At 45.3% G+C, this 14,159-nt stretch overlaps 1 protein-coding gene across 2 annotated transcripts; it reads right to left on the bottom strand.

Moving 5' to 3' along the window:
* Positions 1 to 422: 422 nt before the first annotated feature.
* EXTL2 (exostosin like glycosyltransferase 2) lies at positions 423 to 13,880 on the bottom strand. Of its 2 annotated transcripts, XM_081011920.1 has the most exons (5): positions 13,721 to 13,877; positions 10,637 to 10,710; positions 7,902 to 8,329; positions 6,182 to 6,252; positions 423 to 4,271 (listed from the first exon to the last, which is right to left on the bottom strand). In XM_081011920.1, the coding sequence occupies exons 2-5, from the start codon at positions 10,639 to 10,641 to the stop codon at positions 3,780 to 3,782; spliced, it is 996 nt and encodes a 331-aa protein (XP_080868046.1). In that variant the 5' UTR covers positions 10,642 to 10,710; positions 13,721 to 13,877; the 3' UTR covers positions 423 to 3,779. The 2 variants fall into 2 exon arrangements, with proteins under 2 accessions (XP_080868046.1, XP_080868047.1); XM_081011921.1 differs by lacking the exon at positions 6,182 to 6,252 and having other exon boundaries at positions 3,980 to 4,271; positions 13,721 to 13,880.
* Positions 13,881 to 14,159: the final 279 nt, after the last annotated feature.

Consider the following 14,159-nt stretch of genomic DNA (forward strand, 5'->3'; position numbering starts at 1 on the left):
TAGGACTTGCTGATCAGAAGGTCGGCGGTTTGAATCCCCGCGACGGGGTGAGCTCCCGTTGCTCGGTCCCTGCTCCTGCCAACCTAGCAGTTCGAAAGCACATCAAAGTGCAAGTAGATAAATAGGTACCGCTCCGGCGGGAAGGTAAACAGCATTTCGGTGCGCTGCTCTGGTTCGCCAGAAGTGGCTGAGTCATGCTGGCCACATGACCTGGAAGCTGCACACTGGCTCCCTTGGCCAATAAAGCGAGATGAGCACCGCAACCCCAGAGTCAGTCAAGACTGGACCTAATGGTCAGGGGTACCTTTACCTTTACCTTAAGCTCCCTTTAATTCAGTAGGCTTCTTGGGTAAACAAGTGCAGAAGAGTCAGCCTGCTTTCCATCCAAGTTTCTTTTGCCCAATAACCACACGACACTCCCATCATTACACATCTTTATTTACTTTTTTGGGGTTAGAAAATAAAGAACAAACGAAACAAAACAAAACAAAACACACACAACCCAACAGCATGTGAATATAAAAGAGCAAAACACAGAAAACTTGAGGGATGGGGAAGAGAAAAAGAGAGTTTTCATCAAATACAATCAAACTAGACAGCCACATCTGCAACTAGCTGCCACTGTGTTCGCTAATAGAAATATTTTCAACACCCGGTACATTACTGGCTCATTTTTTGAACGGAGTACAGAAACAAAAACGCAACACTTTGACCTAAAGTAAGCTTATTTGGATGAATGGAAGTAGAAAATATGGCACCTTAATATACAGGGCAGCACAGCTCTAATTCCAGAGCCAGGCGACAGGTTTTGTTTTGTTTTGCAATTCCTGACGGAAGCAATCGGCTAATTTCAGACATCTGCATGGCACTGAATACACACTTGTGGCACTGCACAAAGAAATGCAATTGCTCTACAGGTTGGGTGTAACCTATCAGATGCTTAATGCAAGTTGCTGTTTTTGCAGTGGGTCTGGCGGTGTATGTAGGCAAGGTTTAGATTTTTGCAAGTTGCAGGAGGGCCACCATTGTAGCTGATATACACTGTGGATGTGGGCTGCAATTCAACAGGCTTATGTACACTTGACCCTGCTGATCAAGTCAAGAGATCTTCATGTCTACAACTGGATGTCCCCCCATTTTTAAGTGCAGCACATCTGTTCTGAACAGTAAATGTGTGTTTAAACATCGTGGAGGTTAAAAATGTAGCTCGTATGTCTGTGGAGTGTTGGCGCTGTTAACAAAGAAAATAAACCACCACCCATGGCTGTGCACATAGGGACACCCTGGCTTCCAAGCCACGGCTCCAGTGGCATGTATGTAACTGAACACAAAGTGACAGAAGAGGAGAAGACAGTGACCCAGAAATACTTCCTCTCCTGCTTTCGTTACGTCTCTCTGTTGTGCTGACTTCTCCCCGTCTTGCTCTCCGATTTCCCTGCAAAGATTCCCACCTAGCTGGCCTTCACGGGATTTTTGGAAGAGACCCAAACTTGAAACTGCATTTTGGTCCTCATCTCTCACTTGCGCTGGGAGACATGGGAACATTTCAGATTTAAGTACAGCAAGCAAAGCACAACTTGTACGAGCCTGGAGATGTTCCTCTAGTTATGCCAGAATCTGAAAACTCAGCAAACAATTCCCTGCAGCCCTTGGCTTGAGAAGTACAGCAAAGTGATCTCAAAGTGCAAACAGGTGTTGCTAAAGCAAATACATTCAAGGGAGCAGAGGAGAAAGACCTCACAAGCGAAGCAATGTGCGGATTGGCTTTGAAGAGTTGGACCTACTATTTATTTATTTTATTTAGGAGGAGAAATGTATTTTGGTTTAGAAAAGTGAGTTTGTGTGTGGAAAAAGTGAAGAGGGATAAGTCCCCCCTCCCTTTTTCCTGTCATAATACTAGAACTTCAGGGCTATCCAATGAAGAGGAATGTTGGAAGATACAGGACCAGAAGTGTGGTGGTCTGGGGTCAAAGCCCTATTGGGCCCCAATAGGGTATCTTGTCTCCAGCATCCTAGAGGTGCCCAATCAGCATGAAAGGGCTGCTTTTTAGCCACTGAGAAGAAGTCTTCTCATCCTTTGATTGGCTCCAATCAGCACAGAGAGGAGGAGAGTCATCCACTGAGGATTGGCTATTAGGGTCTCTCTTGAGTAGGGCTGGGCGATATCTGGTTTTCAACATCATGATATATCACCGACTGAACATCGTGATCTACTGATGTATCTTAATGTCATCATCATCATGTCTGAAATAAGGATGGAGCTATGCAGAGGCATTGGCTGGCTTCATGGTTTTTCCTACATTTTGCATAGCGTGCACACACACACCATGATTCGTGATATAATGCCAGGTCAAAAATTATGAAACCGATACCATGATACGGACCTCAAACTGGTTTTGGACGATATATGCCCAGCCCTATTCCTGAGAAGGTGTGCGAGAACACCAAATTGTTCTGTATGCTCCAAAGCTAAGCATTTAGGAACACTGAAAACAAAAGGTGCTTCAGTTTCAAGGTTATGGTGCTCGTGTTCTGATATGTACAATGGAACTTCAAGAAAAACACAAACCAAGTCCCTCCAAAATAAGATATTGCAGCACGGCAAATAATTTGCCCATGTATGTGCACAGAACCTAATAGGCCTAGCTGAAGAGCAGCACGGAGAGATCTGCACAGATCGTTGTACTGCATCCCTAATTGTTATTTATTGTAGCATAATAAAATGACAGTATAATTCCAGAACCTTGTTCACAATTGGCTGCGACTATCATGAAAGGACTTCTGAATTTGCTGCTACACTACTGTTCAAGACAGGCAAATGGAAGGACTTCCTTGCGCAACAGGTGGTTAAAAATATGGAAATCACTTCCACAAGATGTAGTTATAGCGGCCAATTTGGAAGGGTTCAAAAGGGGGTTAGCCCAATCTTCAATGAATTTGTCTATCAATGACCAGTAGTTGTAATGGCTATGTTCTGACTCCAGCATTAGAAGTGGTATGTCTATGGATACCAGTTGCTTGGGAGCATAAGGGTGTTGTTGTGCTCCTGTCCTGCTTGTGGATTTCCTATAGGCATCTGGTGAGACACTGTGAGAAGAGGGTGCTGGACTAGATGGGCCTCTGGCCTGATGCAAGAGGACACTTCTTATATTCTTACAAGCAACACTGGAGTATGGTCTGCAAATGAAGCGTCACACAGAGACTTGCAAATAGCCACTGGCCTGCTAGCCCCTGATGATTAAGGACTGCTGGGGAAACTTTATGAAAATTGGTTCCTTCTTTCAGGTCACAAATGCTGACACATATCTATGTGGTGAGGTTGGCAAGTAATACATTTTCCTGCGGACTTTCAACTTCTGCTAGAGGAGATGTATTAGCGACACTGATCACGCAAACACACCTGTACTTCTGGCATACTCGTATCTTCATGCGGGTAGTTTGGCGACCGGCTACTGAGCGAGGGATAAATGACAAAGCCAACTGAAGATATATATATACCTGTAACTCGGGACAGCACTTGATAGGACAGATGAGGTGGACAGCGGTCCACAAAAGCTTAGGCCGCAATAAATTTGTGAGTTGTTAAGGAGCCACAAGACTATTTGCTGTTTCTATTCCAACTGAAGGTTTTTGCATGCTGAGCAGAGAGAAGGAATGCTCTACCAGACCTCTACCAGACCTTTTGCAGACACAAGCTCCGAATAAGGTACGCCCTTCTCTGTTTAGCTTACCGTTTGAATCGCTGGGAAGCACGTCAAGCATTTCCTTGCATCGCGTCCTTACATTTTGCTCTTGTGATTAGCATAGTTTGGAAAGCCAAACTGAGAAATCATGATGTTGGAGTATTTCAAGGGCATGTTGCCATAGATACTAACCAATTTATTGAGGCAGTAGGACCTCTGGAGTAAGTGCTCTGCCCGATGCCACATTCCAGAATAGCCGCTGTTACTCTCTTTCTCCAAATTCCTGATGTCGACTGGCTTCACAAACATGCCCGGGGGCTTCCCAGTATGTTTGGCCACTAAGAAATTCATGGCAATATCATCACAGTTCTGAGTCTCGTCTATCATGGCGTGCACAGCTTCAGGCTGTTTTTGAAAGAGTTCGAGGTATTCACTGCTGAAGAAGGCAGCTCCTACGAGAATCATGGAATACTGGTCTCCGTTGCCATTGCCAGGACTCTGCAGTTCGAAGCTTCCGTAACTGTATATCCCCGAAGAGCTGGGCAAGTGCTTTCGAGGAACAAAACCCACTATCTGATCTGGGAATTGCTGGAAAGAAAAAGAAAATATTATTATACGACGGTTCATTCAGAGCCTCGTTCCGAATGATCACAGAGGATCCTATAATCAATTGGGAAGAGACTAAGCGGAAGAATTGACAATAAACTGCATGCTTTCATGCGCTGAATCAAAGGGAACTGTTAACACATCGCCATCTGATTAGACTCCCTAGTGGGTACAATTCACAAGCCCATAAAATGGGCAGATACTAAAGAACATTTAGGGTTCTTCCTGGCTGGTGTTCTTGACACAATGGTAGTGCTATAGTGGTGGAATTTTTCTGCTTCAGTTTGTTCCGAGATGTTTTCCCATTGTCCAGAGGGGATAAAAGGTAAAGGAACCCCTGACCATTAGGTCCAGTCGTGGCCGACTCTGGGGTTGCGCCGCTCATCTTGCTTTATTGGCCGAGGGAGTCGGCGTACAGCTTCCAGGTTACGTGGCCAGCATGACTAAGCCGCTTCTTGCGAACCAGAGCAGCGCATGGAAACGCTGTTTACCTTCCTGCCGGAGTGGTACCTATTTATTTACTTGTATTTTTTTATATGCTTTCAAACTGCTAGATTGGCAGGAGCAGGGACCGAGCAACGGGAGCTCACCCCGTTGCGGGGATTCGAACCGCCGACCTTCTGATCGGCAGGCCCTAGGCTCTGTGGTTTAACCCACAGCGCCACCAACGTCCCTGTATCCAGAAGGGATACAGAGCAACAAAAGCAGGCAAAATTCAGAGCCGTAGCCAAGGGGGGGGGGGGCTAGCTGGGTTTTTTGTCCCAGGTGAAACCTCTAGAAGGACACCATTGAAGCTCCCAGTCTCTCTCTCTCTCTCTCTCTCTCTCCCTCCCTCCCTCTCTCTCTCTCTCTCTCTGTGTGTGTGTGTGTACACAAATGTGCATGGGGAGCTGCCAAACTGAGTCTTTGGCCTGGGTGAAATGAAGCCTAGTGTCGCCCCTGCAAAAATACACTTGAACAAATAAAACTATATCAAGTGTCAGGAATCTCAAAAGCAAGTTACTGGATGTGCACTAACTGGAAATGAAGTCAGTGTGACCACCCTGAAACTCCAATTGTAGGTGCAAACAGTGAAAGCAGGATCATGTGTGACCTCTCCAATAGCATCATGGACACAAAGCATGATAAGTGCTCAATAAAAAGTCTGCAGGTGCCCTATATCATTTTTATCACTACAGTAATGGCTTGCATTTGATGTAATAGAGGCCTTGCTGGAGGCAGTGGTCAGTTGGTAAGCCCATCTCTCTCTCTCTCTAACACTCTCACTCTCTCTCTCTCTCTCTCTCTAAGATGCTGATCTACAAAGCTCAACCTAATCCACTGTCTTCAGCCCCCATTTGACAGACTTGCAATCCATTTGCTTAAAGTAATATTTTTAGTCTCTTGATAATTATGCTGTTTTAAATGTGCATATTTGACTTCCTTTAGTAACATTTTCTTTTGAAGATTTTTTTTGTTATCTTTGCTGCGTTAAATGTGCATTCTGTAGTTGACCTTCTTTGTAAAGCTCTATTTCAAAATCTTTAAAGACAGTATTTTAGTTTCCTGCTAATTATTCCTGCTTTGAATGTATACTTTATAGTTGACGTTCTCCTGTAATGTTTTATTCTAAGTTTGTTTTATTTGATGTTTTAATGTAAGTTGTAAACTACTTTTTGAGATTTTTCTCTTAGAAATATAAAGCGGTAGACAAATGAAATTAACAGTCTCTGGGGATCACTGCTTTTAGGAACATGTGAAAACACAAATCTTTTTCTTTCTGAACTATGTCTTTCTACATTCCTTGGTGCTTACTCCTAGGTAACTACGCACCCTTAGAGAAATACCAAAAAACATTATAATAATTCAGTACAATTAAAAACAAGGCATGCAAAGCAAAATGCAGACATTACCTGCCAAATGGAGAAAGCGAAAACTAGGTCATGGGCGCTAACTAGGGTATCATCATCCATCATCAAAACAGCTGAACAGAGGGAAAATGCATTTTGATGAGAACACACATTTAAAAAGGCATTACTAAGCAAAAGGCGTATGACAAATTAGAACAATATTCACTGTGATTACGCTTGCTGGGGGGGACGGGACAGAAAACTTTGCTTGCTTTTCAGGGTGAGAGATGAACCACAATCTAGGGAACGTTTTCAAGGCTCAGGATCTTGTACTTTGAGTGACGTGAACAAAAAGTGAAAAATCCCAGGGTGCCCAAAATGAGATGTGGAGTTTGCTGGTGCTTCCTGAAGGTGAGCAGAAGATGGTGAAACAGCCCCTTGCATGCTATTATACAATAGGGGGCAGTTCTATATGCACACATCCTTGGGACTACACCTCCCATCATCCCTAGCTAGCAGGACCAGTGGTCAGGGATGATGGGAACTGTAGTCCAAGAACAGCTGGAGGCCCACGTTTGGGAAACGCTGTGTTAGAAGAAGCATGTTAGCAACTGCTGTTAAGGAGTGAGTGAAAAGCAGAAGACTGGAGCTGGGGAGAGGGAGTCAGGATAGGTCAGTGCAGGAACTGTGAGGGTGCTGCGGAGGAAGAATTGATGGTGTCTCTCTGTCACATAAAACAACAACAACGTAAGAGCTCTTAGGCTTAGGAATGTTGACCTTCCAGGGCTGGTTCACAAGTGCTCGTACAGCGCTTGAGTTCTCATCCATTGCTGACGCACAACTGAATGTGCAAGCTGCTCTGTTGAAAAAAAGAACAACAGCACCTGCGTTTTAGGCAAAGGTGGAAAAACACTCCGTGGCTTGAACTGGAATTTGGCTCAGCAAAAATTCCAGGAAATAGGGTTGCTTGCTTTTTTTTCTTTCCGAGGCAGATTCCAAAATCCAGAACAAGTTGCCTGGTCTCTCCACCGAGGACAACAGTGGATTGAACACTTCTTCAAACATTAGCAATAAGGGGGCAATCTCACTGGAGTCTTCTTCAAGAGGCCTTCAATCCTACGTGGTACCTGGAACGCTACAGCTGCATGGTCCTAGGCACTAGGGAAATGCCCTAGAAACTAGGAGTTGGATTCCACTAAGTTGTTCCCCTGCCATTAGCACAATGGGGTTTACCTCCCCACCTTTCCCATGCCCCGCTCAAAAAAACTTCGGGGGATAGGGAGAATCTCCAAAACAGCACATGGGGGAAGAAAAGGGAGGTTGTTCCACTCACGCTGATGGCAGCATTGGTTTTAGTGCAACGTCGAACTCCACCCTACATAACCACAGAGGTTCTGGCACCTAGCCCTGTGTCAAAAAGGAGGATTCGAACTGCCAACCTTACGGTTGGCAAACCCAAGAGGCTTGATGGTTTAGACCAACCGTGTCCCAGCTTACTTCATAATGGCAAGCTGGACAAGTTAATACAGTTAGACGAGTAATTTTGTAGATCTGCGACATCCGTAGTTTTAGGTGATGTATGAAAATTCTGTTTACAGAATCTGATTCGTGATTGTGCATTCACCCACGGAAGTTATCGCTTGATGCTGTAGCCACCAAGTGATGAAGATGCATGGTGAGAAATAGCACTTAGCTGTAACCCCCCTCCCCTCAAATGAGAATGATGGTGTAAAGCAGTAATAGTTGCTGGGGTGGGGGAGAAGAGAAACACACCAATAATTACCTTTTGTTTCCAGCTCGGGGAAAACCTGAAGCCTGTTCCTCATGCGATTTACTGTCTGTGTCTTGAAGATAACTGGGATGGGGTGCGGTCCCAGGGAGTTCCAAATTTCCTCAGGGGCTTTCTCTCCAATGTTATTCCACACAACAATCACTTTGTGCAAATGAGGGATAGCTTGGTAATGATTCAAAAGCTTCAGCAGAAGGTCGGTTCGATTGTACGTCTGCATAATGAGAGTAAAGGAATCCGAGGCAATCTGGCTCTGTGATTTTCTTTCCCTCCGCAAATTGAGCATTTTGTCTTCCTTAATATTTGGCAGCAAAGCAGTTAACGCACCTGCCACAAGGAGCAACAGCAGGATGACAACAGAAGAGAAGTGAAGTAGCCGGACCCCCATAATTCTTCCAGGTAGTTTACAGGTGTGATAAAACCTTTATTTTAAAAAAAAAAAGTGAGGAAGGAGGGGAGTCAGTCAGTCATGGTCAAACCTCGCAGAATACGAAATTAAAATTGAAGGGTTAGTAAAGTCAGGTGGATTTTGACAAGTTAGTGGAGAATTTGCTATGGGTCTTAAATCGCATAGCAATCTCTCTGAATGTTTACAATGTTTTGTTTTTTCCCCAAGCTCGGACATAAGCAGGCACTCAATACAAGAGGTTTTGTGATGTAACAAACAGTAAGGTTGGAGAGCCACCAAACTCCGTGTAAAATGGATTCCTTCTCCATTCCTATATACACAAACCCTTTGTATATAGGGTTTAAGGTGCTGCTTTTGACCTTTAAAGCCCTTCACAGCCTAGGACCCTCATACCTACGGGACTGCCTCTCCTGATATGCCCCACGGAGAGCCTCAAGGTCCATAAACAGCAACACCCTAGTGGTCCCAGGCCCTAAGGAAGTTAGACTGACTTCAACCAGAGCCAGGGCCTTTTCAGCACTGGCTCCGGCCTGGTGGAACGCTCTGTCTCATGAGACCAGGGCCCTGCAGGATCTGATTTCTTTCCACAGGGCCTGTAAGACAGAGTTGTTCCGCCTGGCCTTTGGCTTGGAGCCAATTTCATTGCCTCCCTCTCTTTCTTTTTTCTTTTCCTTCTCCTCCTGCAATGAGGCTACATTTTAATATTTTAATGTTTCAATATTTTAATGTTGTATTTTAATTTTGTTTTTAAGTTGTAATCATTCAACTTGTTTTTATTATTGCTTGTAAGCCTTGGCTGGGGAGGGCGGGGTATAAATAAAAATTATTATTCTTATTCTTATTCTTATTCTTATTCTTATTCTTATTATTATTATGCCACTAGGGCATCATTGATCTGTGCTTTTAGGCAAACGTAACAGTTCCAATCCAATAAAAGCAGAACAATCCAATTCAGATGCGGGAATTGAAACATCAAAGGCTCACTGATGAAGACACAAGGCAATTCAAAAAGAAGCAATAGGCATATGGAAACATATGCACTTGGACAAAATGCCTACGTGAACAAATGTCACCTGGGAGAAGAGCAGCGGAATGAGCCAACTGTTTCATTTGTATCGTCAGAGCAGTACCTGGCCACATCAAGGGTATATGCTAAGCAATACTCTGTTAAGCCTAGCCCTGAGCTGGACCTCGACACCGAGTCCATAGAAGATGAACCAGGCACTTTGTGGAGCAGAGAGGGTCTCCTGGAACCAGTATGGAGGTCCCCTTTGAGGGAGCTACTGGGTACCACAATTAGCCACAATCCCTCGTGTCTCAGCGAGAACGCAAGCAACCTTTGGTTTCTGTGAATGTTAAGATGGAAGGCTCCCAGAGCTAATATGAAGCAAAGGCATGCTGTGGAAGCCAGACGAACAACAACTCAATAAAGATGGAACTTCTGAAAGCCCTATATGTGATGCTCCCATCACTGACTTATTAGCTCCCATAGTTGTTTAAGGTTTGGGACTGAACTGAGTTGCAAGCTGGACTTAAACTTCTCAGAGCCATTGCTTCTTCATTCAGAATCCTAGGAATTTCAGGAACCTGAAATCTGTAGCGCCTGGGAGGGGCTATTTCAACCCACAACCTCCATCTTGGCATTCAGCTGACCTTACGGATACTACATCAGTCTAATTTTTGTATTTTTTAAAATGTCTTCATTTTCCCCGTTCCCTGGTCGCCTGCTGCTTTGTGTGACATCTTGCCAGTTAAATAGTTCTGATACATTCTTGTGATAGTGTGCTTAGTCCTAGTAAAGGTATCACCCAACTGTGGATTTTGGAATTATTAGTGATAGTGTCCATTAAGCTTTAACCGATCTCTGCTCCTATTCCTATACACCCCAGCAACGAACAACTAATTCACAGTACACACCACTGGTGTGCTCACAATGGGGTTTCGGTGTGGGTTTTTGTTGCTGCGATTTTAGCTATTTAGCGGTTTATAGGATCAGGCCATCAGTGACAACATCTTATACACAAAATGAAGCTATGCTTTGCAAGGCAGCAGTGTGTTTAGGAACACAGATTCCCTTTCTTTACATAAAAAATGATCACATATGAGTACAGATCTGATATTGAGGCACATAAGAAGGGTACCAGGAGGCAGGAGGATTCAGTAGCACAGCAGCAACATTTCCTATAATCACTTCCTGACGTTTATAGCAGCATTTTTCTCCCATCTTCTAGGAGTTAGAAACACAGGCAATAATTTAATTTCAAAAAAGCACTTACGTAAAGTATTTCAAAAGAGGAATAAATTTGTTGCAAGAACTCACCTCATTCCTGCACTGGCAGCTTTACAGTTATTAGTTGGTGTGCCAGGGAACGGTGTTTTGGAAAGCCTTTAGCTCTGTTGGAAAATGAAATAATTCACAATAATACATTCTTGAAGGTGGGCTTCTGTGAAATCATCCAGCAGGGAAACATGTGGGCGACAAATTTGCTAATGTGTGTACTGTGTGGTTAGCTGTCCTATTTCTCTTTGATTGCGGAGAGAAAATGACTTGTATCTTCAAGCTATAAAAACCTCTTATTATTTCCACCTAATGTATGCAGCCCTGCTATCATTTATAAGTAAGTCCCACACATTGTGCAGCTAAGGCTGCAATTTTACACATTTACCAGGAGTCAGTCCCACAGATCTCAGTGGGAGTTATTTCTAAGTAGGTATTATAAGACTGCACTGTAAATATACAGTTACAGCCAACTATGTTGAGGATCACACTTCTAGCTATAATGCAATCCCAAGTGAAAAAATAATGGTCAACGTTCATAGGTCATGTTAAACCAGGGTTGCTGTCTTATTGTGGATTATTCTTCATGTGCAACGGGCTGGTGCATGCTAACCAGAGTTAGAAAGGCAGATATATAAACTAGGTGCCAAATGGCTTCTTAAACCAGGGTTACAGTCACCAAAAAGGTATGTCCAGTTGTTATTTTGGGGCCAGATGGCTCGAAAGTCGTATTTTTCAATACGACTTTTTGGTTCCTGTTCTGATTGCATAGGTAAAACATGACAAAGATTTCTACAGGATGCGTTGCTAGTGTGTGAAAACAGGCAAAATCCAAGGACCCCCAGGCCTGCACCTCCAGATGGTGGAGATATCTGGCGCCATCTTGGCGCCCGGGCATCTTTACTTGGTTGCAAGTGGCCAATAGGCAGAGGCAAAATGGGCCTGGTGAATTTCAAATGCTGACGCTAACTAACCGCTCCTAGTAGCTCTTCCCCAACATGGGTGGGGGGGAAACAGTTAACCCTGGCTTCCCGTCACATCTGAACCTGGATCTGCAGTTTGCTGCTCCGGAATAAGCCAGGATTCGTCAGCCGACAACAAACAAGATTTGAAGGCTAGTCATCTGTGCTGCCTTGGTAAAGGTAAAGGTAAAGGGACCCCTGACCATTAGGTCCAGTTGTGACTGACTCTGGGGTTGCGGAGCTCATCTTGCTTTACTGGCCGAGGGAGCCGGCGTACAGCTTCCGGTTCATGTGGCCAGCATGACTAAGCCGCTTCTGGCGAACCAGAGCAGCGCACAGAAATGCCGTTTACCTTCCCGCCAGAGCGGTACCTATTTACCTACTTGCACTTTGACATGCTTTCGAACTGCTAGGTTGGCAGGAACAGGGACCGAGCAATACAAACCACAGTCCCAGGTTCAGACATAAACAAGTTGCCAAGCTTAACAGCAGCTTTCTGCACCTTTTTCTCCTACTTGCGCTAGGAAAGCATCAAAGTGAGAACTATCAGGCAGTTTGCACTAGCACTTTGCTCATGCACAGAAAACATGGTAATTCTAGCTTGTGATGTACTTACAGCCCCCCCCCCCCAAATTTCTGTCTTCCCATGTATCTATCTCAACTGCTTGCTTTTTGGATAGTTTTATTTTATGCTGAAGCACACTCAGTGCTCCCCCCCCCCCAAAAAAATAGGTGCCAGGACTCACCATGAAGTTGCTACAGTAAGTGCCACACTATTTAACAACCCCCACAAAAAAAGATGTACCTTGGGTTACAGACGCTTCATGTTACAGACGCTTCAGGTTACAGACTCTGCTAACCCAGAAATAGTACCTCAGGTTAAGAACTTTGCTTCAGGATGAGAGCAGAAATCGTGCTCTGGCAGCGCGGCGGCAGCGGGAGGCCCCATTAGCTAAAGTGGTACTTCAGGTTAAGAACAGTTTCAGGTTAAGAACGGACCTCCGGAACGAATTAAGTTCTTAACCCGAGGTACACTGTACTGTATGCCTTTGAGCACGCTCTGAAAAAAAGCACGGAGTACACTATACCTTTGAGATAACCGTAGTCTCATTTTCAGGGGGGCTAAATATGAGCGGCAATCGCACACAGGTATGCACTACTACTAGAGCAGTGTAGAATTCAGATCTATCCCTTATTTTGGACAACCTTTTCGGTATGATCTTAGGCAAGCTCTACTGAGCAGCTTGTTCCCTGACCTGCGCGGAGCTCGCTTCCACAGAAGTCTGCTTGCAATCATTTATTTATTTTTATTTATTGAATTTATATACTGCCCTATACCCGGAGGTCCATTGTGACTAAAACGCAGCGCTATTTCCAACTTGCAGCCTGGAACCCTGCACGCTTTGGGAACGAGGCCCCGCTGATCTGAACGGGGCTTGTTCCCAAATGCGCACAGACGGGTTCAGGCTATCCAAATATGATTGTGGCTGAAGCCCAAGCGCACACAGTGGGACACAGCGCTGAGCAATCCCCTGCTACAAGATTTGGGCTTCTAAATCTGAGATCCCAAGGGGCTGCTTGCAGATGCAAAATTGCAAACGGGTTTTGCTGGGCTGCAGGCAAAACAGCATTCAAAGCGGGGGGGGGGGCATGCACACTTTGGGGTGGGGGGAACCACCAACCCCCTTTCTACTGTTACAAAACCTTAAGCAAAGCAATAGTTGCAAGGGCGGGGGGGTGCGGAGTAATGAAAGAGCATGGATCCTGCAGGCAATGGTGGTGCGGCTTGGCTCCCTGCCAATAAAGGGACCCGCTGCCTGATCCTAGGAGCTGTTCAAAGCAGCACCACGTGCAATATGCAGGCCATCAGCCCATTTCCTTGCCTTGTAAAAAATTTAAATAAATAAAAATCGTCTCCAGGTCTACCCGCCCGCTTAGCCAATAAACAAACACCGCCAAGCGCACACAAACACAAAATAAGCCGCTAGGAAGAGGCATTGCATTTGATGCAGAAGATCTTTCGGTCTCTTCTTCCACGGTCTGAACATGAAACGCTGCTTCTCTCCCGCATCAATCCCAGCCCCCGACCCCGGTTAGGACATTCTGCAGCCGCAGCCGCCGCCGGCCTCGTTCGCGTGTTGGCGGCTTCACACGGTTGCCTAACCTGCAATCGACGGGAGCCAAGCCGGGATTTCACATCGTCGGGACAACAGAGATTCCGGGCGGCTGGCTCCCGAGGAAGCGAGGGCACGCGCAGCCCCGCGGATCTTGAGCCGCTCTCCCGGTGAATCAGCTGCGATCGCAAACATCCATGGCAGCGCGAGAGGAAGGCGAAAGGGGCTGGACCAAGACCCGCGATCTCTTCCCTTTTGGGTGCGTTGTGCTTCCTGTTGGAAGAAGATCCCGCCTCTTGGAGAGCGGGATCTTCAGAACTGTATCGTCGCCTCTCGGTTATTTGTTGCGATTTTCCATTTCAGCTGTCTCTGATGGATTCCGGATGTTATTAAGGGCAGCGCGCTTTTAGAATCGCTAATGGCTATGGGGGTTGGAAAGAGTGGCGTTAGATTTTATTTTTAAAAAATAAACACTCGATTTTGAAGTTG

The sequence above is a fragment of the Podarcis pityusensis genome (assembly GCF_964106645.2).
Source record: "Podarcis pityusensis genome assembly, chromosome: 6".
In the NCBI taxonomy this organism is placed as follows: domain Eukaryota; kingdom Metazoa; phylum Chordata; class Lepidosauria; order Squamata; family Lacertidae; genus Podarcis; species Podarcis pityusensis.